This window comes from Panicum virgatum, chromosome 9N (genome assembly GCF_016808335.1).
Source record: "Panicum virgatum strain AP13 chromosome 9N, P.virgatum_v5, whole genome shotgun sequence".
Lineage (NCBI taxonomy): Eukaryota > Viridiplantae > Streptophyta > Magnoliopsida > Poales > Poaceae > Panicum > Panicum virgatum.
Genome location: NC_053153.1, coordinates 72,217,163 through 72,241,305, shown reverse-complemented (window position 1 = coordinate 72,241,305; position 24,143 = coordinate 72,217,163). Strand labels below are relative to the sequence as shown.

At 48.7% G+C, this 24,143-nt stretch overlaps 2 protein-coding genes, 1 long non-coding RNA gene and 1 pseudogene across 6 annotated transcripts; 1 reads left to right on the top strand and 3 right to left on the bottom strand.

The window, feature by feature from the left end:
- Window positions 1-635: 635 nt before the first annotated feature.
- Window positions 636-1,551, bottom strand: LOC120689332 (annotated as a pseudogene).
- Window positions 1,552-8,231: 6,680 nt separating this feature from the next.
- Window positions 8,232-11,101, bottom strand: LOC120690498 (type IV inositol polyphosphate 5-phosphatase 9-like). Its single transcript, XM_039973164.1, has 4 exons — window positions 10,848-11,101; window positions 10,498-10,688; window positions 9,762-10,400; window positions 8,232-9,063 (listed from the first exon to the last, which is right to left on the bottom strand). The coding sequence occupies exons 1-4, from the start codon at window positions 10,872-10,874 to the stop codon at window positions 8,541-8,543; spliced, it is 1,380 nt and encodes a 459-aa protein (XP_039829098.1). The 5' UTR covers window positions 10,875-11,101; the 3' UTR covers window positions 8,232-8,540.
- A 1,188-nt stretch (window positions 11,102-12,289) lies between these two features.
- LOC120690497 lies at window positions 12,290-19,501 on the bottom strand. 3 transcript variants are annotated; one of them, XR_005681793.1, is made up of 5 exons: window positions 19,217-19,495; window positions 18,389-18,390; window positions 16,696-17,246; window positions 12,747-13,442; window positions 12,290-12,638 (listed from the first exon to the last, which is right to left on the bottom strand). It is a non-coding gene; the product is annotated as an uncharacterized LOC120690497 (long non-coding RNA). The 3 variants fall into 3 exon arrangements; XR_005681791.1 differs by having other exon boundaries at window positions 12,290-13,442; window positions 19,217-19,501; XR_005681792.1 differs by lacking the exon at window positions 18,389-18,390 and having other exon boundaries at window positions 12,292-13,442; window positions 16,696-16,775; window positions 19,217-19,490.
- Window positions 19,502-21,011: 1,510 nt separating this feature from the next.
- Window positions 21,012-24,087, top strand: LOC120690496 (purple acid phosphatase 3-like). Of its 2 annotated transcripts, none has more exons than XM_039973161.1 (7): window positions 21,012-21,295; window positions 22,364-22,520; window positions 22,626-22,733; window positions 22,986-23,113; window positions 23,206-23,334; window positions 23,412-23,479; window positions 23,585-24,087. In XM_039973161.1, exons 1-7 carry the CDS (start codon window positions 21,101-21,103, stop codon window positions 23,817-23,819), a joined length of 1,020 nt encoding a protein of 339 aa, XP_039829095.1. In that variant the 5' UTR covers window positions 21,012-21,100; the 3' UTR covers window positions 23,820-24,087. The 2 variants fall into 2 exon arrangements, with proteins under 2 accessions (XP_039829095.1, XP_039829096.1); XM_039973162.1 differs by lacking the exon at window positions 21,012-21,295 and adding an exon at window positions 22,210-22,278.
- The last annotated feature ends 56 nt before the right edge of the window (window positions 24,088-24,143 follow it).

Below are 24,143 nucleotides of genomic sequence, written 5' to 3'. Positions count from 1 at the left end.
GCCCGTTCGGGGGGCGACCGCCCCCCCCCCCCCCCCCCGCCGAGCCCCCGCGCCGCGCTGACCGATGACCAGTTTGTAAATTTTTTTACAAAAAAGGCCTGTCGCTCTCCCCATGGTCGACAGGGGCCCATTTTTGAAATTTTTTGGAACGGCCATATATTTTTGAAATTTTAATTTTTTTAAATATAAAAATAAAAAAGGTCTCGTTAATCGGGGCGGATTTTTCATGCCGCACTAGAACCAGTGAACGTTTCCTGAAGAGACGAGGTGAAATTTTTCTTTCATGTTTGTAGACATATATCTAAAATGATTTTCTTTTGGGTGGGGACTTGGGAGTTTCCCATGCTAAGTGGTGAAATAATTGAATTTCCAGATCCGTTCGGATTTTTAAATCCTTTCTGTTAAATGATTTTCTATACGACAGTGATTCATTCAAAATTTCAAACGGAGTTCAAAATCCATCTATCAAGTTGCTACATCAAGGAAACATAGATATGGATTGCGAAAGGGAAAGGGCCTGTAAACTGGTGGTTACAAGAGCTCAGTAACACCTGAGGTTCTGGGTTCGACTCTTCATGGGAGCGAATAGTAGTAACCGACATTCCATCGACAGCGAGACGTCTGTGGTGATTTCATCAATCTCAAAGATTTAAAAATACTCATAGAGATAAAGTTTTGCGTATATAGATAGGAATCTGCCATGAATTGCACCACGGTCTCGCCATTGAGAGTCAATCTCGACGTACCAGAGTCATCAATATATTGTCCTTTGGAGAATTTCGCGAATGTACCGTGCATTGTCGCGCAAATTCCGCTTTGGAAAAAAAGAAAGACAGTAGCAGAGTCATGTCTGATGACTCGATCATATCCCACCGAGAACGAGCGCTCGAAGTCGGCGTCCATGAGGACGCCCGCCACGACGTGCACCACGGTCTCGCCCCTGACGATGTCGGCGCACTCGGACCGTACGCCGTTGACGACGAGCGCCCCGCGCGCGTCGTCCCGGGAGGCGCGGATCCTCAGCCCGGACACGGAATCCAGGAGGCGCGCCGGCCCGCGCGGCGGCACGTCCGCGGCGAGCAGGCGCAGGGGCACCGCGGAGAAGCCCAGCACGCGGGAGAGGACGGCGGAGGTGCTATCGTCGCCCTCTGCGGCGGCGGCGCTGGCATTGAACCCCCGCAGCTTGAGGACGCGGCGGAAGGAGTCGGGCGACGGCACGAAGACGGTGAAGGGGAGGTCCTTGGGGAGCATGGACACCATCGCGTCACCGAGCTACCCGAGGCCCGCGCCGACGCAGCGAGGCGGCGCCGTGGAGGAGGAGGAGGAGGATCTTCCGCCGCCCCTGGCGAGGCGGGACGAGGGCGCCGGGGGAGGGGAGGTGGAGAGAAGCACGAGGGCGAGGAAGAGGAGCGTGGACGCTGAAGCGATGCCCACGGCGAGGAGGCGCGGCTGCGTGCTGGCAGGGGAGAGCCTCCGCTTCCTCCTCGCCGCCGTCCTGTTCATCTTCTGCGATCAGGATAGGCGGCAGATCGAGGAAGCCGAGACTCTGGAAGCGCGCGTGGTGCCAGCGGGCGTTGCTGCCTGTTGCTTGCCGGGGTGGTTACTGGTCATTGCCCTTGACAGCTGCATCAGCACGTTCCGCTGTTACAGGCGCGCGCATCGATCACGGCGTTGTTTAGAGTTTTCGTACGCTTTCAACTTCCCAAGCAAGAGAGACGCGGCAGCTGGGCGCGAGGAGAGGATGCAAACGGCTCGGGGAATGGGCACGGCGCGAACGGACACGCCGGATCCGGCTAACCTGCCCGTGCGCGGTCCTTCCGGAGGTCCTCTCACTCTTTTTTTCTTTTCTTTTTTTAGTGCCTCTCACTCATACACACGCACACCACTCCACACACGCACGTCACACACACCACTCGTGTACAAACAGACTTACAACTACACACAAATCTAAATCGCGTCCTTTTTTAGATCACCGAAATCCACCGACTCCGTAGACGATGGACGCGTCGCAGTTCCTTTGTGATTCTACGCGTGAAAGACTACAGACTTAACTGAAAAGTGAGAAATAACCTCTATGCCACACCCGTTAATTCGTCCAGGATGGAACCCGGGCGGGTGGCCTCCACAACGGGAGCGCACACCACCGCGCCACGAGCGCCTTGGCAGGTCCTCTCACTCTTGAGTCTAGTACAGATGGGCAGTGCTTGCTTGGGCCGTCAGGGTGTGTGACTCGGACTTTTTTCTTTTTTATATTTAAAAAAAATCAAATTTTAAAAAATATATGTTTGTTTTGAAAATTTTCAAAAATACCCCCGGTTGCCCCATGGGGGGCGACAGGGGTCCTGTCGCCCAAGCAACGGGCGACAGGGGTCTCCCACCCTATATAAGCTCTGAACGTCATTCCCTTCTCATTTGAGCCTAAAAATTCAGAAAAAAAGAGAGGGGTGAGGAGAAGAAAAGCGGCGAAGCTCTGCTGAATTCCGCACTTGTGATCTACCGGTAACTTCCGTATGAATCCGTTGATATTGTATAACAATTTAATTTAATTAGCGGATTAGCTAAATTAGATTTGGTGCTTTAGAACACTCGTTTAGTATTACAATTTCAGTACTATTACAGACTTGTTTTTAAATTAATTATGAATTAGAATAGAATTATGACACTTAAATTCTATACTGCATATGCGAAATTCTATTCTAAATCGTAATTAATTTATAAACACGTCTCTAATAGTACTGCAATGGTAATAATAAACGCGTAGTACTAATTTTCTAAACTAATTTACTACTACGTAACTAAAGTATCATTAAACTCCTACTTAAATAGTTCTACTATAGCACTAATTAAATTAAATTACTCTACAATACCAATGGAAAAATACATAAACTAAATGTACTAACCTGCAGATCACAATTGCGGAATCCGGCAGGGCTTCGCCGCTTCCCTTCTCCTCACCCCTCTCTTTTTTCTAGATTTTTGGTGGAATTTTTGGGCTCAAATGAGGAGGAAATGAGGGCAGAATGCTTATATAGAGGGGCAAGATCCGGTCGCACAGGCCCCCCTTGCACGCCCGCGCCCACGGCCAGGGACCTCGTTGCAAATTTGAAGAAAAAAAATTACATTTAGGGCCTGTCGCCTCCTCATAGGGCGACCGGGGTATATTTTTGAAATTTTTCAAAACGGACATATATTTTTTGAAATTTTAATTTTTTTAAATATAAAAAAGAAAAAACTGCGTGTGACTCAACCTGAGTGGGCCGTGGCCGGGAGCCCGGAAGGCCGCGCGGGTGCTGCTGGACAGGGCCGCGTTTCTCGCCGCGGGCGGGCGGGCCGGCACACCAAGCACAGAGGCCGAGAAGGCGCGAGGCCATCCTTCTTCCGTGCCCCGTCGTCGGGCGACGACAGCGGCCCAGGCTGATGCGGCATGACGAGATCTGGCGCGACGGGCAGGGGCAGCAAAATCTCCGGCCGGCACGTCGCCACAGCGTTTGTGTTCTTCCTTCGCTCGCTCCCCGTCCTCGACACTTGTCCCGGATCCATTGGAGTTTGGAAGGCGATTTCTTGTGCTTCTCACTAGCTGACTTTGCGAATTGTGATCGTGCTGTTCTCCGGCAGTTTTGGGTTACGTTGCTCACCAATCATACAGTACACAAAAGGACTCTGATGCTGATTCGCTGAAAACCAACCCCTCTTTTCAGAGGATGTTGATAGATAAAGGCCACTGTTGCTGCAGCCTTGTTACAAGTGTCCTGATCAGCACATTCTGGAACTCATCCGATTGGAAGATATTAGTGCCACACTAGGTCAGTAGCTGACCCAGTCACCCAGAGAGACGCGCCGCAGAACCGATTGTTGAGGGCTACTCCCTCCGTCCCGTAATATCTGCACGTTTAGGATTCAAATTTTTTCGCAAAATGATGGTCGCTATAGCTGGATGTACAGGCGCATAGCCTGACACAATATCTGACAAAGGCACAATAGCAGAGCACTTCCACGCTTCCTGGCCACTCGTTCTCTCTACCCATTCATTGTTTTTTTATTAAAAGTGAAAACGGACGCTCTCTTTCCTCCATTTCCAGATGATTCCAGTCACTGCCTCAACTGTACTGGATGATCGCTCTAAAGAAACAAACTGTATTGGATGGCAGTCATAGGGGTATTTTCGTAAATTGCTACTCATCATTGGTTTCCGTGCCTCTTCCTAGAAATGCAAATATTATGGGACGGAGGGAGTAGCTTCAAGGTACAGTCACTGCGTTCGGCAGGCTGGAGGCTGGAATTGGAATGGTGTGAGAGAAAAATACTGTTGGACTGGCTGGAGCTGGAGCTGGTGGCTGGAGTAGTGTGAGAGAAAAATACTATTGGGCTGGAGTTGGAGCTGGCTGCCGAACACAGTGAGTATCCATCTACTGGCTACCAGAACATGCATCTTCGATGCCACATAGAAAACCTCAGCAGCAGCAGCGTGATGGCCAAAGTAACCTAACCTACGCAGTGCATGATTGCAGGAGTAGGACCATGACATGCATGCGGATGGCAGTAGGGAAACAACCTGCAGCCGCCACATGGTCATGCCATTTGTGGTTGCATGTCTCCCAATCAGGCCAGTAGTCCCCATAGCTGCCCTACCAAGTTACAGTGGCGCTCAAAGTCCTGAACCCAAATTCGGAAACTCTGCCACTTAGCGTGAGCATTTAGCACTTTCTGTTTGGAGCATGCAGCAAGTGGTCCAGTTGCGGCAAAGATATTTCTCCAGCAAGCAGGCAACGAAGAACACAGATCACTCTAGACCATTTCCTGTCTCACCAGAAGTGTTAGTTCTTCCTCCCCTTGCTACCTCAGCATGGTAATAAGTGGCTGTGGAGGAGTTGACCTGCGAGCCCATTCGAGGATAGCTTGGCAGGGCCTACCAACAACTTGCCATTCTTGTTTCTTGAGACCAGTAAGCAACTTGCATCATCTGAAAGAAGTGTTGTTGTCTCCTGCGAAATCTTTGCCCTATGTCATGGATGAAAGATGGTACTTGTCTTCTGCAACGCTCTGCCACGCGATACCAGCTGAAACATGGATTAATGGAGCTTTCAGACGGATAAAAAAGGAGGCAACTTGCTCATGAGCTGTTGTGCTGATGTGATTGTTGAGGGGGTTAGAGACGCAATTTTCATCACTGGGTAGGCCTTTCTGAACTGAATGAACTTTAAGTATATCTAATGATCAGTGCAACTTGGAAATGTTATCTGTTTACTAGTTCTTCTAGATGCCGCCAGCGATCCGGCGCACTGTTGTTACGGATCCAATGATTTCGCTATTTCTCTCGAGGAAGGTTGGACCCATTTGAGTATGATTTAGCAAGTGTTAGGTGATCCATGATGTAATATGATTGGTCATTTCTTTAGTTTTTGCCGCTCCCTAAGAACTAACTTCGTGTGGTTATCGAGTGGAAACGCCACAATGGTCCAACGCAATTAGTTTAGCTGTTCCTTAAAGAAACACCCTTTGTGTATATATGTTTACTCTTGTGGTGGGGGAGAATCTTTAGGGGCCCCTTGTTTAGGACCATTGTCATACATTATTCAGACTGTGAAACGTCTGAAAAGTGTATACGACAACAGGAGTCCTGAGATGGTTCAGGGTTCACACAATGTCTACCTTCTAGATCAAATTCAGATTTTGTGGGCAAGATCAAATTCAGAATCAGTATAAATAATGTGCATAATGAACTATCTCTGAATAAACAAGGGTGATTTTGATTTCAATATGGGACACTATGAGTTAAGTGCATAGATACAAAATACAATATTTGAGGTGGAGGGAATAAATTTGAACTACTGGCCATTCGCACAGAGCTACAATCATGTATACTGGCGTGCTTAAATGATAAGCAGAGGCTATAGACAAAACGGCTGTCTCGCACCACATGCAGCAAGGCAGCATCCATGTCTTGGATCAAGCGATTTGTTCTGGAGAATCCTGGCAAATAGAAGGAACAAGCAGCAGGAAACAAGAGGGGGACAATCTTAACAGAGCCCTTGAATTTAGGGCATGGATTGCGAGTTTCAGACCACCAGTTGTGCTGCGTATCGCCCAAGACGCCCAATTGCTATGGCCCATAACACCGCCACAATAGTTTTAAAATCCCCTGGAGAACACTTGCGACAGTGCCCACGTTAGTTTTCTTTTTGAAGGGTCACCGTAGACACACGAGAAGAAAGGTAACACACTGAAATAGCTGAAAACTGTAATATATGGTTCTGAATACACCTCAATTCTGTGTGTGTGTGTGTGTGTCTCAACCACACTTTCTGTTTAAGCTACCCGCTGTAGCAGGGAATAGCAATGCCCTAATACAAAATTGCCGTCTGATCCGTAGCCTTTTTTCTATTTTTGCAGACGAGACTCTTGAGCAGTACTTTAGTGGGACCCTGTGGCTCCTAGTGCAGTGGGACCCGCCAGTCAGTGGCATCAAGTCCCTCTACAGTAGAGTAGAGGAACTTTGTTGTAGCTGATGTATCCTGTTTGGTTTCTAAGGATTTCTAGAAGGAAATCTCGCATGCATGGAGTACTAAATGAAATCTATTTGCAAAACCTCTTTATGGATGTGTGTAATTTTTCGCGAAGAATCTAATAACGGTAATTAATCGATAGTGATGCTACAGTAACCATCCTCTAATCATGTAGTCAAAGACCTCATTAGATTCGTCAGGGTTCCTAGCGCAGAGGTTCTGGAGTTGGTTTTGTAAACTATCTTTATATAATCTTACTATTACTAATTGGAGGCTCCTTTGGAGCCTTCACGTGAAGCCACCTAGGATCCTAGGTGGACACTCTGAAAAAATAGAGAAATCCTATAAATTCTCACAAAAATCAGAAACATCCAGCCATCAATCCAATAACTCTAATTATAAAAAACATCGGATTTGTTATCTTTTCTAATAAATTACCCACATCTGCCATTATGAAAATAGACTAAAGTAACCCCCTAAAAATGTATCTAAATTACCCACCTCTGCCATTATAAAAAAAATCTAAAGTAACCCCCTAATCTTTGTGTAAATTACCCACCTATGCCATTATAAAAATAATACAAATACCCTCTAAATTTGCGTATAAATTATCCAATTATGTCATATTATTACAAGTTCAATTACTCATAAATCTGAATCTAAATTATATAATTACAATAATATATTAAAGTGCACCAATATAAAATTTTAAGGGAAAAGTCTGGTTTACACCCTCCAACTATCGCAAAAGTCTGATTTTCAACCTTCAACTATGAAACCGGACAACATAGGCCATCCAACTGTCAAAACCGGGCAAATTTGCCCCTAGGGTGGTTTTGAAGGTGGTTTTCTATTTTGTGAGAATTAAAAATATTCAATTTTACACTAAAAAATTTACAAGTAATCCATTTAAGTCACAAAAGTATAAAATGGGTATCAAAAGTTTTCTAAAAATGTAACATATCTATTGTCACATGACTTGTGAGCTATTCAGATCTAATTTTTTTTATGTTCATAATATTTGGCTACTTGCAGTTATGCCTAGTATTTTTAATAACTAAGATTCAAATTGAGCAATAATAGATAGGCTACATTTTTAGAAAAATTTTGGTACTAGTTTCATATTTTTTTGATTTAAAGTGAATTAGTTTTGATTTTTTAAATCAAATTATATTTATTTATTTTTTTTAGAAAATGCAAAACCATCTTTAAAACCATCCCAAGGGCCAAATTTGCCCGGTTTTGGCAGTTGGATGACCTATGTTGTCCGGTTTCGTAGTTGAAGGTTGAAAATCGGACTTTTGCGATAGTTCCAGGGTGAAAATTGGACTTTTCCCAAATTTTAAAATTACTATTTCTATCATTGTTAATATATTTTTTATATAAAAATACTACCAACAATATATGTCACCATATATTCATGTATGATGGAAGAAATAAGAACACCAATTCACAAACAAATAGTTCAACTAAACATATATTGAATACATATGGAGGTGCACAAAATGAAATCTATTGTAACTAACTAATGAAAATATATATTTTAGAGTATGTGTTAGAATATTTAATAGATAAAAAGAGCGTGAGATGTATAACTATAATTATTGATCTTATTTTTATATTAATTCTAATTAACCCGTGCGGAAGCACGGGTTGACAGACTAGTACACCAAATTAGCGGTCAAAGTTGTGAACAGTTCCACTTCTAGGAAAATCAAACAGGATATGTGTGTGTGTTGTATATGAATTGCACTAGTTTAAGGCCACAAACTTCTCTTGGCATGCTTGTCCATGGTACAAATTGTAGACAACTTCATACTCAATGGATCAAGAAGAAGAGTACAGATGCAGTTACAGAAAAGTCAGGAACAGGGTGGAAAAAAAAACATCTCTGTATCCTAGCTACCTGTAGATACATAAATACTCACTCATAACTGAACAATCATACATAAATACTCTGTCTGCTTTTGCCTGTGCACAATTGGAGAATCGGAGTGACGATTCCACCCTCTCCTAGAAGTAAGGCCGTGGCCCGTGTTAGTGAGTCTCGGCGAACCTGGCGCTGTTGACGTCGTCCTTCCGGAGCAGCCGGTCGGCGGCGGGGCTCCTGGCCCTGTCGAACCTCTCGGACATGAAGAAGCTCCTGAGCGAGTTGAGGTTCCTGGGCGCGTCCACCTCCACGGTGAAGACGGCGCGGACGGGGCGGTGGTCCGAGAGCCGCGACTCGCAGCGGTCGTAGCGCGTCTGGCTGAGCCCGGCCCCGCGCCACAGGATGCGGTCGCACCACGCCGGCGCGCGCCGCTTCTCGCCCTTCCTGCCGCCGCCGGCGGCCGCGCGGCCGCCGTAGTAGGTGTCGGAGTTGGGGTAGTACTTGTAGGTGGGGGAGAAGGCGATGTCGCCCTCGCTCCAGCCCCGGAACGCGCCGCCGCCGCGCGTCACCTCGGCGCGCAGCTGGTCGTTCTCCAGCAGCGTCTTCCAGTCCCGCCGCTCCACCAGCAGCCGCGTCTTGGCCTCCGGCAGCGAGATCCTGTAGTTGAGGTCCCCCAGCAGGATCACCCGGCTGCACGCACGCACACACAACGCAAAGAGAGCGTAAACAAACCCCGGTCAAAGCCTGACTCATGATTGGTTGATCTTGGCTGTCACTGTCTTTGACTACGTGTTTTACTACTAGTTAAATCAAAGATCAACCGACCGGCTAAGTTACAATACTAGTATTACAGTAGCAAAAACTGATGTAGTAGTTAACTGTAATTTTTTATATATAAACATGGAGTTGGGCGGTCGATCGGCTAATTAAGTTACTGTGAAGCTTCTCTAGATGCACTGAACTACCACTACGCCAACAAGCTTTTTGAACGCCGTATGGTATTCGTATCTTACTGAGATCTTTAAGTACGCCTACCCTTTGATTTACCGGTTCCGTGGTCGGTTCAGCTACCGGACTGATTGAATACGATTCATCAAGTCAAGGGGTAAAAAAGAAACGGCCGTTCATACGGAAGCGGTGCGTGTCAGTGTCAGCGTCAGCGTCAGCGTCAGCGCCTACTTGCTGCGGTCATGGCCAGGGAAAGCAAAGCAAGCACACAGTTGTCTCCGGCTGCAGCTGGGCCGGCCGACCTCTCGATCTGTTTCCTGCCCGGCATGGCACGCCGGGCAGGCACGGCACAAGTGGATGGATACTGATAATCTGATAGAGTATGAGGCAGCAGCTACAGTAGTAGTATTAATACTTTAGTAGTATAGTGGGTGACTTACTCGTGGTCGAGAATCTTGTTGGGCAGGTTGAGGGCGTGCCCCCGCGGGAAGGACGTCCGGGCGAGGATCTCCGTGGCGTCGGCGTTGCGGAGCGCCTCGTCGCCGTCGCGGCCGCCCGACGCGAGGTGGCAGCACACGAAGCAGAGGCTCGTGTCGTGCAGCCAGAACCGGACGGACACGGCGCCCTTGTTGCCGAGGCAGCCCATGACGCCGCACCCCACGCACGAGACGCTGGCGCGCCGGACGAAGCGCCGGAGGTCGGCGCGCACCCACACCGTCAGGAGGATGCCCACCATCTGCTTGCTCACCACGCACTGGTACTCGCGCGCCAGCTCGCCGCCGGCGCCGTCGCGCACCGGGTGCACCTTCTGCCTGCCGCTATCTCCTCCGCCGCCGGCCCCTCTCGGCGAGGACGACGCCGCCGCGGACCGGTTCAGCGCGGCGCGGATGAGCTCGATCCACCGCATCCCGACGCGGCTCTTGTCCGCGCCCAGCACGTTGCGCGCGCGCAGCGGCACCACCTCCTGGAACCCGAGCACGTACACGTCGTAGGGCCCGTCGCGGGCGTCCAGCCAGTCCGACAGGTCCAGGTCGTCCGGCGGCGCCACGCCGCCCACGTTCCACGTGCTCGCGAACAGCCTGCAGCAGTTGGATCAACGGCGATCATCAGCTACCTAGCTATAAGCGAATAAAAGAGGCGAGAATGGCCGGCGAACATGAATAATGCAACACGTACTTGTACTTGAGGGTCTTGCCCCGCTCCTGCGGCCGCGCCCGCTTGACGCAGCGGCTGGCGTCCGCGTCGGGGCTGCACCCGCCGTCGTCGAAGGCGGCGGCGTCATCGGCGAGCGGGAAGTCGGCGACGAAGGCGTGGCTGCCGGAGGTCTTCCGGAAGAGCTTGTTGGCCACCAGCCTGGGCCAGAGAACCTAGTAGCAAGCATGTGCACCCACCGCGGCGTCAGTTACATGTACAACCACGTCGGAGCTGGAGCTAGCTAGAAAGAGCAGCCGGAGAAGGGAATCGGGATCGGATAGGAGACAGACACAGAGCGTTAGTGCGTGCGTGCGTGCGTCCGGGTGGCCTACCTCCGCTTGCTTTTGGTTGTCTAGCATGATGATGATGATGATGATGATGATGATGATGATGAGGTAGTAGCAGCACGATGGATGGAGCCGCAGCCCTGGTAGGCCCTCGATCGTCTAGGGTGGCCGAGAGAGCTGACCGGCGACGACTGCCGGGAGCTGAGCTGACAGGCGAGAGAGGTGAGCGGGCGAAGAAGAAGGCGCGAGAGCGACGGAGCGGTGTCAAAGCGATGCCGGGGAACGGAAACGTTGGACGGGGAAGGCAAAGGCGGCTTAAATAGGCGCCGCGCAGCTACGCGCCAAGGCGCGACGAGACAAAAGCCTGCGGAGAGCGAGCGCCCTCCCCGCGGCCCGCGCCGTGTTCTTGCACGGCCACATCCGGTGAACTCTGAAACTGTGCGGGTGGGCATGGTGCCGCGCCCGTCGTCGTGGCGAGCCAGGGAAATGGGGAAAAGGGGCGACCCTGGCAGTGACAGTGGGGGAAAAGGGTACCCAGAACCCCCCAAGCCAAGTCGGCTTTCCGATGCTAGCTGCAGGCGGTCAAAAGGGTGGGGGATTACGGCGTTGATGGGGTGACTTGTGTGTGTGTGTGTGTGGGGGGGGGGGGGGGGGGGGGGGGGGTTGATTCCAATGATCCACTCCTTGGCCACTTTTTTATGGTTGGCTACTAGCTGTTCGCCAATAGATGCACTGTCATCTCACCCCAAAACAAAAACAAAAAAAAGGGTAAAAGAGAAGAAGAGAAGAGGATAAATCGCGTAGCCATGTAGGCCAACCGGAAGTGGTAATGTGCGACGCATCCACATCTGAAAGCCATGCGTTGATTTCGCAAGTTTCAGGGCAACTTTTTCTTTCCCCTCCCGGCCGTGAAATGTGAATCCGCCGACTGTGATGGAGCCATGCGTGCATCGAGGAGTGAACGATCAGGTGAGTATGGGCCGGTTTAGCTAGCAATTAGATTGCGTCTTGCGTTGCGTGGAAGGCTGCGAATAATCTGTCTTTTGTACGCGCAACTGGCTGTATTATTGTACTTTCTGAGAAAACGCAGAAGTATTTTTCTTGCACGTGGTTTAAGTATTGGAGCCTAGGTATACATAGACTCGGGATAGGGAGGTTGAGGTCTGCATGTCGCTCAGGTTCAACTTGACCAACTTGCATCGTCTCTACTTGGCGCCACATCTTCCATGTCTGATAGAAAGAATATATCACATCATGCATCCCGTCAGAGAGTAGTCGGCCAATCTTCTTTCTTTCGTATAATGCTCAATTTTAACTTGACCGTGTTAGTTTTTTTTAATCAACTACGTCAGTTACGTACATACATATACCGTAATTTAGCATGCAAAAAAGATTCCTTTTACTTGGGGATGTATACCTGCCGAGATTAGCTTCAGATACAGTGTACTGATGAAAACGATATATAGGATATACGATTCCCAGATGATGAACTAGACTTTGCAGGTCAAAACAAAATGTATTTGCAGATAGAATGCAATACTGATTCAATGTACAGGGCCTGCAAAATATCGATATAGATATGATTCTGAGATACTGTTCTGATGTTGCATTCCAGCTAACTCCTGCAGGATTTTGCGTGCATATTGCCAAAATGCCTAATGATGCTTGCTAATAAGACCCTTTTTTTAGCGTTGTTCTCCCTTTCAAAAATACCCATGCACAGCCTACCTCGCTTGTCGTGTTTCGAATTTGCTTATGCTTTTGTCTCGTCCTCCAATATATTGTTTATTATGTCTTGGTCGAAGCTCCTGCATTGCTATCCTGCGCGCACTAACACTGCACAATGGCACAGGAAAAAAAAGAACTTGAACCGGTTATAGTCAAGGTTTTATTCAAAAATCCATGCGCCTCTTCAAAGACAATCGTATAGCACCAAGGATATACATTATAGAACTGTAGCTCACTATAGAATTGCTGTCCCTTTTGTTTGAAAAAAAAAATCATCCATTTAGATTCAATTGTTGCCATAGCAAGTTCCTGTCACATTTGGGAACAAAGAAAGCAAAGTGAAATTAGACAAAGTATTTCCTCGACAATGACAATCAAAAAGGCTTAAGGCTGCAACTTATTTAAACATATAGAGAAGGTCCAGGCATGAGAAAAAAAGAACTTCTCAATAGATTGTAAGGAACCTTCATGTGGAATTGTGGATCAAAATATACTCCTTGCGTAACGAACTCATCGCTCATTCCCAGTAGTAACCAGAACAGGGAATATACCTTCCATCCTTCCTCACTCATCTAAAGCTTGCGGAATGTTCGTCAATTTGGATTCTCCAATGCTAATGTGTTGCATAATAGCACATCAGCCCAGGAAAAAAATGGGAAAGGCTGATGTCCTACCAATGGAAGTTCAGACTTCACTTTTTTTTTAAAAAAAAGAAAAGGTCCAGATGATTCTGACCTGACATACTGCAGAAACAAATTGAAGGGTGGTGGTTGAGTCTCCATAAGAGTAACGAGCAGCCACAGTTCAGACACGATGCATCGTCCATCCGATCATGAGCTATCTTCATTTAGCCCTTCTTGTCCATCAGTTCCATTGGTCCTGTTGAGTGTCGTTCAGCAGGCCAATCATTGTCTGAAACAGAAAAAAGTGCAAGCGCAGGTGGGAAAAGGAGAATGTACTCTTGACATGCAGCCAAAGCTATACAATGATCACGAAGGATTATATAACTAACTTTGTAAACTAATACATAAAAGCTGAGTCATTAGTGGCCATAATGATCCCCATAGGTACGGCGATTCCTCATTGGTACCTTTTTTATATATTCGGCGAAAGCTTATTCCATTTTTCTAGAGTAAAGTGCCTAGTACATCAATCTTCCTTTTCTGCAATTGCTTCATGCCTATGTCAGTTTCTGAATTATCATTGTACCCAAAACTGCAAGATACTACCGTGTGTCTTTTGTGATAGCCCTTTTGCAACTTTAAACAAATAATTAATCAAAAGAAATACAGTTCAGTATTATGTAGCATAAAGTGTTGTTGTCATATAAACAATTAATATATTCTTGTATTGCCAATAAAATTCTTGATTTGGTAGTAGATGATTAAGTCATGTTGCAGTTTAAGCAGGTAAGTGTATCTCTTACGCACAAATGAATCAGAAAGCCCATTTAACCGAATCAAGAATTAGGAGGATAAGGTTGTGCATTTCTGGTAATTACTTATAGAAGCACCTCTAACCATTAAACAGAGAGCCATTTCAAGAGAGAGAAAAAAACTACTAGGGACATACTATCTCTGAAAGCTGAAACATAGGTGGGTAAGTTAGAAACTTGTTAGCTTCATGACTCTTGAGTATTTTAGTTACTAGGATAGGTACCTGACCATTCAGATTTTTTTCCCCGACAGGAGGACCATGGTTTTACAGTGAAACTGTCACAAAACCTTTCAATATTTTACATATTTGCATGGTTAGGTGTGCAAAGGTTAGAATTAGGTTGCTCCACATTGTGCCAGGCGCCATATCATCATAAGGTATAGAAACCTTACTGTAGAAGAGAATAGAATTGGTGTAATGGATGGATGGTTGTATTGTATTGAGGCTTCGGCCGGTATATATAAGAGTACATGACTTGAGGGGCAAGACTCCCCGGGATACATATGGCAGTCTACGATACATATATCTACAACTACCAAATATACTCTAATACTCCCCCGCAGTCACGGCGGGAGCACCGCAAACGGTGAGACTGGAGAAGAAGCCGAAAGTAGTAGCCAACGGACTAACATCCCCCCGCAGTCATAAGGTCGGTGTGGTGCGGATGCTGCGACTGGAGAGAAAACCGGCGAGTAACTCATGCGGATGGTAGCCCTTTGTGCCGATGTCGAGATAGCCGAGCTGAAGGAGCCATGGTCGAAGATGTCGTGCGTAGAGTAGCCGTGGTCGACGTAGAGCTGTCGAAGTTGCCGAAGACAAGGTAGCCGCACATGAAGCCGCGGGCGCACGAGGAGGCGCCATGGTGGTGGCGTAATGGAGAAGACGCCGGAGACGAAGATGGTGACGCGTCGAGGCAGTCGTAGAGGGAGCGATGCCGAAGTCGATGCAGTTAGACCATCAGGCGACACATGCCCGAGTTTGCCAGGCTCGGGAACGCATCGGGGACGATGGGTGCGCACCGGTGTTACCAATACCGAACGTGCAAGGGAGGGTGCACAACCAGACGCCGTCGCCGACGGGGACCAGCAGAGAAGGCCTCCATGGCGGTCGTAGGCGCAGAAGAAGGCGAGGTAGAAGGTGCCAACGCCTGCTGTTGCTGGAGTAGACGAAGTAGTCGGGGACGAGATGGCGATGCTGGCAACGTGGTTGTGCTAGACGAAGTAAGGAAGGGAACCCAGATTTTCCAGCACAAGGCCGAATGATCCGGATTGCGCGGTGGCGGTGCTCGAAGGAAATGGCGAAGAACCCGTACCGCTTGACGAAGACCATGCGCAGGACGCGCAGCGATAAGTCGACGATGAGGTCGTGGACGTAGTTGGCGGCGGTGAGGATGCAACGGCGAAGGAGACCACGGGTGGCGCCGCGGCTGCCCGAAGAGGCGAAGCAGCGGCAGCCCTCCATACTCGGGGAAGAGGCGCGCAGTACGAGGACGGACATCACGGGAGCCGGGTGGATCACGCACATCGGCTGATCAGACCGAGTAGCGTGAGGCGAGATGACGGTGGGCAAAGTCGGTGAAGGCGTCCCCGATCGGTGAAGGCGACAACGAGCCGGCGAAGGTCGACGTGCGAACGAAGCGGCGAGGAGGGCAGTGCAGATGGGCGTCCCCTAGGCACCGTCCATGTCACCATGTCGCATGTCCAAGACGAAGAAGAGGCCGGTGAAGTCGACGCCGACGTCGAAGTAGAGGCGCGAGGTCGACGGACGGTGGGCGACTCAATCTCGATCAGTGATCGAGTAAAAATCAGAGAAACTAACCAAAAATAAACTAGCAGCAGCTCGTGTAGCACCTCTGGGTGTGCGTCACGCAATCCTCTCAATCTCCTCTTTTTCTTTCTCTCCCGTCACGGTCAATGACCGCATCTGAAGCGGAAGAAACAGAGTGAGAGAGAGGGACGGCGGACAGCGATGAGGGAGGCGGGCGGCCGGCTCCCTGCGGCGGCGCTGGAGGTCCTGCGCCGAGCGGCTCCCCGCCGGGAGGGGCCGCGGAGGGGCGGTTGAAGCCGGGCGGCTCCCTCCCTTGCGGCGGCTGGAGCCCGCGCGGGGAGAGGTGGCTGGAGCCCACGCGGTGAAGGGGCGGCGCCGTCATGCATGCCGCCGGCGACAAGGTCGACGCGCTGTGTCGGGGCCCCTGCTGCCACCACGGCAGCACGGGGTAGGGCACAGACGCCGGAGGAGACTGCGGCTGCCACCACGGCAGCGCAGATCGTGGTCGTCGACGACAGCTTTCATGGCGGCGGTGGCGAGGTACGTCACGATCTGCTGCTGCTAGACGGGAGGACGACAACGGATTAACTCGATCCGCCGCGATGGAGGGCGCTGCCCCTGGCGGAGGTCATGGGGGACCTCCCCGGGGGCGCGCTAGGAGGCCGTCGAGGGGGCGCCCTGAATGGGAGCCGTGGGGGACGGCCGGCGGCGCGCTGGAGGCAGTAGGGGCGCCGGCCGCTAGGGTTAGGGCAGCGGAAGACAGCCTAGGATCTCAAACCCTAATCTCGTGATACCATGTAGAAGGGAATAGAATTAGTATAATGGATGGATGGTTGTATTGCATTGAGGCTTCGGCCGGTATATATAAGAGTACATGACTTGGGGGGCAAGACTCCCCGGGATACATATTGCAGTCTACGATACATATATCTACAACTATCAAATATACTCTAATACTTACAAGAAAACATTCATGTAAGGCTTGCAAGATGCCCCTGCCTTGTCTCAAAATTCCTGTAAATTATTGATAATTTGACCCACCTGCATGCAAGAAATAGCACATGAAAGTCGAGTCAGGCAACAATTGTGTTTGCGTAGTACATTGATCAGCAAAGACAGAGACAACTCAAGATTTGGAAAACATATTGCTTCCGTCACAAACAGTAACTGGACTCATAGAAACGGGGCTATTTCTTTTAGTTTTCTGAAAGAAAATTTCCTTAAGCTGTTACCGGAATGCTGATGCACCTCTATTAAAAAAATGCTGCTACATTTGTTTCTTTCAAGAGAACGAGAATTCATTCACAATGTGGTCACACTGATGTACTGTATTAAACTTCCTGATCCAATCAAATCACATAAAAACTGTCTCAAAGACTACGCTTTCACTAATCCATTTTGATCGGATCAGAGAAAGCCAAAAATCCATGTCGGAGAAGCTCGAAGATATTTATGATAGTGACTCATGGAGTTGTGCAAGCCAGATGTCCTCTTTATTACCAAATATTCTCACTGCAAGTTGCAAATAAACTTGTCATGTGCGATATCAAGAGACACAAAACTATTATACTGTGCACTTCAGCGGTCAATAAAAGAACCCACTGCCTGTTATCTTAACTAACCAGGTTTGGAATATGTATTTAGTCAGAAGAGAGAGTAAGCAACACCGATTTAGAACCCAGCAAGTTGCCAGTGATGATGCTTACCATATCTGTTTTGATCTTCCCAGAGAGAAAATTATCGCAGATTAAGTACCAACAACTTCTACTTGGACGTATACTAATGCCCAAGAATACTATGGATTAACTAACCGCCTTGTCCCCTAACTTATCCAAATTTTAGCCAGCACGGCACAAACTAGGCCAAAGCTATTGACCTAGGGTTCACATTAATTCGAGAATCAATTCTTGATGAAGCTCAAATTGCTACTGGGTCAAAATGCACTCTAAATCATGCCCCAACAACAAGTCAACAAGGTCGGCTGTTCCAAGAAAACAAATTCGATCACACTCGCTGGCATGACTTGTTAGTTGTTACCACAGCAGTATTTCTAATCTTGAAAATTGGTCATAGTCTAGCCGGTATAACATAATGTTCAAGTACCTTGGCTGATCAGCTATTTTTTCTTGGCCATGTTTCAATTTTTCACATCTTGGATGATTTCAAGGTATACTATTTTCAATCTGATGGTCACATATGCGCATAATTGTTCTTGCAGTGGGCACCATTTAGACCCTCTCAGTATGTTCTGGAATCTGGAGAGCACAAAGCCACATAGGCTATGGCTTAGCTCACAGTTTCTGATGGCCTGTGTTTCTTGAACCTTCTACTTGCTCAACATGCCTGATTATGTCATACAGATCTATCATGACTTTTTCTGTATCTTCTTGTGGACATCCCAGCTTCCCTACGCCTCACTGTGGGCCTGGGATGAGGTGTTGCAGCTCAAGCGGTCAATGTCACTAGTCAAGTTGCATCACTAGCTTAGCATCTTGGGCAACAGTTTTGGCCGGAGCCACTTGCTTGTGTCGTGTCTGCCTGACAGAAGTTAGATACAAAGCCTACAGATACTAAATTTATACTTCCTTTTGCGATCAACGCTAAATTTTACCCCTGTTAGCCCCCACATGATCTAACATTGTAAGTGACCACACCACTTTACCAAATCGGCAGCTTCCCCTTTCGTGGATCGGTGCCGCCGGTCATCTCCCATAGGGTGGCGAAGACCAACCAAGTTCAAGTTAGTTAACAACCGGAATTATTGCCGGCTTGGTTGGGCATCAGATGGATCATTGTGCTTGTTTGGTTGCACCTGCCAAAGGTTTCGCCATTAACGGACTTGGCATTTTGCCGACCATGGACCATGCGACAGGAACAGCGATGTGGAGTATAAAATGCTAGGAAGATTACATCATAAACTACACGCTTAAGCTAACTTCATGTGAGGGGTTATGTTTTCGCACCGGTGGGGTCATTTGTTGGTGGGCTGGCAGGAGGAACAGAGCAGAGTTAGTGAGTTCCCCCAACCTAATCATGCGGGTTAATTTAAGCCCGAAACCTTGTCGGTTTTATGGATATGCTAACGACGTATATCTCTTAATCATTTTCCCCTGGTCCTGTCGGATTGGCTGTGATGTGCATAGATTAGATAGACTAACACAACTGACGGATCGTGTCAGCCAATGAGATTGGCAGTCTGACCAGTAATCAGTCTGATGTCTCGTGGTGCCAATGAAGATTGCGTACCAAGTTACCGACGACAGAGACATTGGGAGCATATAGTCCCAACTCCTAATTGTTCTTCAAACGCAAACACGGGGGGAGCTATGCAGAGTTCGATGTATCATAGGGATAGTACGAGATGAAAATCTGGGGAAAGCCCGAGAAAGGAAAAATGCATTGGATTTGATAGTAGCAATGGCAAATTTTCACCGGACGGGGGAGAGATGGTTCGGTCTCGGCATCAGAGCACGCGATCAGACCTTGATTCCGTCGTGGGAGGACGGCGGGATGATCAGCGGAGTCGCATGGCGGGGCGCGAGGTTCGGGCCGTGTGGCACCGGCGCCCGGCGGCGCCCATGGAGCGTGCGGCGCCACGGGGAGAAGCCGGGAGCCGGAGCGCTACCCCTCCCCGCTCTACGCGGTTTCTCATCACCGTCCCACGGCCGCGCGCCTCCGCCGCCGCCCTCTCGCTCGCTCGCTCTGCTGCCGCGCTGGACTTGGGCCGGTTGTCGCATGTGCGCATGCGTCTTCTTCTTTCCCGCCGCTGCCGGCTTCGTTGGGCAGGCCGAGTTCGTAGAGCCCAGCATGCCCTTGCGCGCTTACGGGCCGTAAGTCACGGCCCGTTTGAGGCCCACTGGCATTCAAAACGTTTAATGTTCTTTTTTTTCACATTCGAGCGTGTTACCATGTAGCCTCAATGATTTTAACTTGTGCTGTGGAGTCGCGTCCCCGTAGCGCTGAAAGTTGCAGCTGAACAAGTTATCCCCTGGAGGAAGAAGAGCACGCACGGCACAGTCCGTCCGGCACCTAGGAGCCGCGCGCTCCGCACGGCACCAAGGAATATCCGACGCATCAGGCGACCCCCTCGGGAAATGTACCTCGAATATTCGCACTGAAGCGCATGTCCGCATCATCATTCATTCCTGCCTACGAGTACTCCCTCCGTCCTATAATAAATGCATTTCTTTGATTTGAGACATCGTATTTGATCATTAATTTTATTCAAAAATTTTAAATAAATATTATTTATTTTGTTATGACTTATTATATCATTAAAGATATTTTAATAATAAATTATTCATTTTATAATTTATAAAAAAAATCAAATAAGACGAATGATCAAACATAATATCTAGAAGTCAAAGAAATGCGGACGGAGGGTGTACGCGACAAGCACGAAACCTGGCACGGCACAACGTTGCCTGCAAAAGAACGCAAGAAAAGGAGCGTGACTCAGGGCAGCTACGTCCAAAAACAGGGAGCGCGACCCTGACTCCCAGGGTGCACCACTGACGCCGCACCCGCACGCACGCACACGGACACGGCACGGTGTTTCCCTCCAGCACCGGCTGGAGCTCGATTGATTTTCTCGGCGACACCGTGAGCTACGTGCACGCGCGTTCACGGTTCCTCTACCCACCTCCTTCGCCGCCGCCGATGCCTGACTTACCTGTCCGGAGAATATGCCGTTGTGCGCGCGATCGGGCCGGCAGGGGTTGCGGATCGGGATACGCCCAAACCCTACGATTACGATCACGCTCTCGCATGGTTGGGCGCAGTTGGCACATGGCGATCCGCCCCCGAGATCAACGGTTGGTTGGTGCTCCGGATCCGATCGAGCGAGCCCTGCCGCCCCGATGCTTGGACGACTGTAGCTAGCCCCGCGCACACTCTCTCTCTCTCTCTCTCTCTCTCAAGTCTCAAAAGTCAAATCTCATCTCAAAGTTTGATCCAGCCGAGTGCGAGCCATGCATGTTCGTTGCCACATCAAAGATTCTTTTTTTTTAAAAAAAAAGTAACAAAGTTTCATCCAGCCGAGTGCACCACACCCTCTCTCCACGGCGCCGATGATGCAAGGCAACGCTAGCACGCCAACGGCGCCGATAATGCAACGCCAATTCGATCGAGTCCCAAACTAAACACGTCAACGGCGCCGCGCGCGGGGCCCGCTGGACGCAGAGCCCCCTCCTCCAATCCGCGCGCGTACATGTGACCAGCTAGCCGCCGTCTGCCTGCTGCCTCTGTGTGTATGTGTGTGCGCCGGCGGCCTGGCGCTATATATCATCAGCCGGCGCGCCGGGCGCCCCCTCTCGTCTCAGGTTCCAGGGTCGTCGTGCTTCGAGCTGTGTCGAGCCCCGGGGTACATGGCGAACGGCCGCGCTGACATGGCCGCGACGACGCTGGCGCTCCTGGCGGCGGCCGCGCTCTGCTGCGGCATGGCGGCGGCCGCGCTGCCCCGGGTGGAGCACCCCGCCAGGAACGACGGCACGCTCAGCCTGCTCGTCGTCGGGGACTGGGGGCGCGGGGGCACGCACAACCAGTCACGGGTCGCCGAGCAGGTAAGAGGCATTTTCATCTGCTTATTCGTTCATAGCTTGATCCCATTGTTGGGTGTAGATACCAGTTATTTTTGGTTCATCCAATGAAAGAAAGAAAAAAGATTGTTCATACCAGCTGCCGAAAGTTAGTGTTAAAACTCATCCTAAGAAAGTTAGTGTTAAAACCTTCAAGGTCGTTGCTGCTCATCAAAGTACTCCAGTATAGAGCTTTTTTTTGAGGTGAAGTAGTGTAGAACTTTAGTTTGCTGTTGGGCGCGTGGATGATGGTTGCTTGGACTTGCGAACGGAGGATCCGCTTCGCGTCTCGTAGTTCCGATCGCCAGATTCGGATTCTGCTTTGTTTAATCGTATAAGTATATATACTTGTAAGATTTGGAAAAGTCGTCGATGTTTACAGCTGCGCATCCCGAGACTGCTCTTGGTCTTCTGCGTGCGTCGTAACGGATGATGGATCATCAGACCAGGAATAAATCCAAAAAAAAATGTTAGTTAGCGCCCACATTCAACCAACATTTGCCTAAGAACTGACCTAGTGATCCCCAGTAGAACCATTTTCTTGTCATCGTTGGCATCAACTAACATCCCCAGTAGATGTTCATCATTAGTACTTTGCTGATCGTAAACAATAATAGTCCATGCAATCAACGGGAAAGCTGAAATTTCATATATTCGCTCGGTTCGGCTAGCTATGGCTGGTGTTGATTAGTTGTTAGAGAAAAATACTGTTAGATGGCTGGTGATTAATGTTGATTTGGTGTGAGGGAAAATCACTGCTAGCTGACTGACTGACAAACAGCTGAACAGAATGATTTGCGTAATTTAACAAATAACTTTTTTTTTGAAAAGTTACAAAAACAACTTTGAACATTAGACTACAAATATGAGAGTGGATTTTGTGCCCACGTGGGCATATGCCCGGTTGCCCACCAGATGCTTATCCATCCAATAAGCACTCGCCGAAACGCCAAACTCACGGCAGCCGGGTAGCCGCTCGCTAGCTGCAGGATAACGCTCGCCAAAGTTTTGGCTCTGAGAGTGGAGAAAATACTAATAAATCTTTTCATGCAGATGGGAAGGGTTGGGGAAAAGCTCGGTATCGACTTTGTTATATCCACCGGGGACAACTTCTACGAGAACGGCCTGAAGGGCGTACATGACCAAGCATTTGAAGAATCATTCACTGACATCTACACAGCACAAAGCTTACAGAAGCCATGGTACCTAGGTCAGTAATCTTCCTTGTTCCTCCACTATTTGCGTTTGTTACTACCATTTTGGCATCAATGGTGATGAAATTTATGTCAACTGAGACTGCCTCACATTTTTTCAGTTCTGGGGAATCACGATTACAGGGGCAACGCGCTAGCACAGCTTAGCCCTGTCTTACGAAAGATCGATAGCAGATTCATTTGCATGAGATCCTTCATTGTTAACGCAGGTACGAAAAAAAAAGGGTCAGTTGGATCCATGCCACTACAACTTCTTGAAATTGGATTTCATGTTGAAATCCATGCCATTGAGTGGCATGATTTTGAACATGAAACCCAATTTCGCGGAGTTGTGGTGGCATGAATCAAATTTTCCCTAAAAAAAAAGTAGTTCGTTTGAACCTATAGGGTCACAAATTTGGCCAAAACTTTAGAAAGGTAAACGAGACTGAATGTTTGGCGTCGTTCCTGATCTCTGTCAGAAATTGTGGATTTCTTCTTCGTCGACACCACTCCATTCCAAAAGAAGTACTGGACTCACCCTGGCAAACATCAGTATGACTGGAGAGGAGTGGTACCTCGAGGAAAATACATAGCCAACTTGCTGAAGGTGTGCGAATTCGGAACGAAATCGTCATCAACGCTTGATAGGATAAATTTTGCAAGCAAAATTGTTTTGATCTTTTTTATTCTGCAATGCAGGACTTGGATGAGGCTATGGAGAAATCAACTGCGATGTGGAAGATTGTTGTTGGGCATCACACCATGAGGAGTGTCAGTGACCATGGGGACACCAAGGAGCTTCTAAAACTGCTGCTTCCTGTCCTCAAGGTAATTCAGAAGTAGCCCCAGCTAGCCTCAAAAGGTTCATGGAAGCAATCTTTTGACGGAAACTTCCATTCATTCAGGAAAACGGCGTCGACTTCTACATCAATGGGCATGATCACTGTCTCGAGCACATTAGCAGCAGAGACAGGTTCAACTTCATTTGAGCTGAAGTTCCCCATAAGTATTTTTCAGGGATCTGAACGGCAATATGATCAGAGTTTAACCCGTGCGAACCTTGCTCCTGCCGTTGCAGTCCGATCCAGTACTTCACGAGCGGCGGCGGTTCGAAAGCATGGAGAGGAGTCTTCCAGCCAAACAAGGACAAGCTCCGGTTCTTCTACGACGGGCAAGGGTTCATGTCGCTCCAGCTGAACCAAGAGCAGGCTCAGTTCACCTTTTACGATGTCTCCGGGAACAGCCTGTACCAGTGGAGCTCGAGCAAAACGGGCAGCTCCCAGCCCTCCACCTATCTAGATGACGAAGAATGAAACTGTTGCAGACCAGATCAATCGGAGGATTAAGCTAGTCAAGGTGAGCAGGAGGGAAAGGCGTCCGGTTTCAGTCATTCTAGCTCGATGTGATGGTAGTAGGTGTTGTCGATGTTACCCCTCTGTACTGTCCAACTCCAACACCCGTGTAAGCTTGTGCTGGCCTTGCAAGACTTTCTTGCTCCTCATGAGTTGGCAAAGCTATTTGCTTTACTAGTCTATCCCGTAGAATTAATATAAAAATAAGATTGATAATTATAATTATCCATCTCACGCACTTTCATCTATTAAATATTCTAACACATACTCTAAAATATATATTTT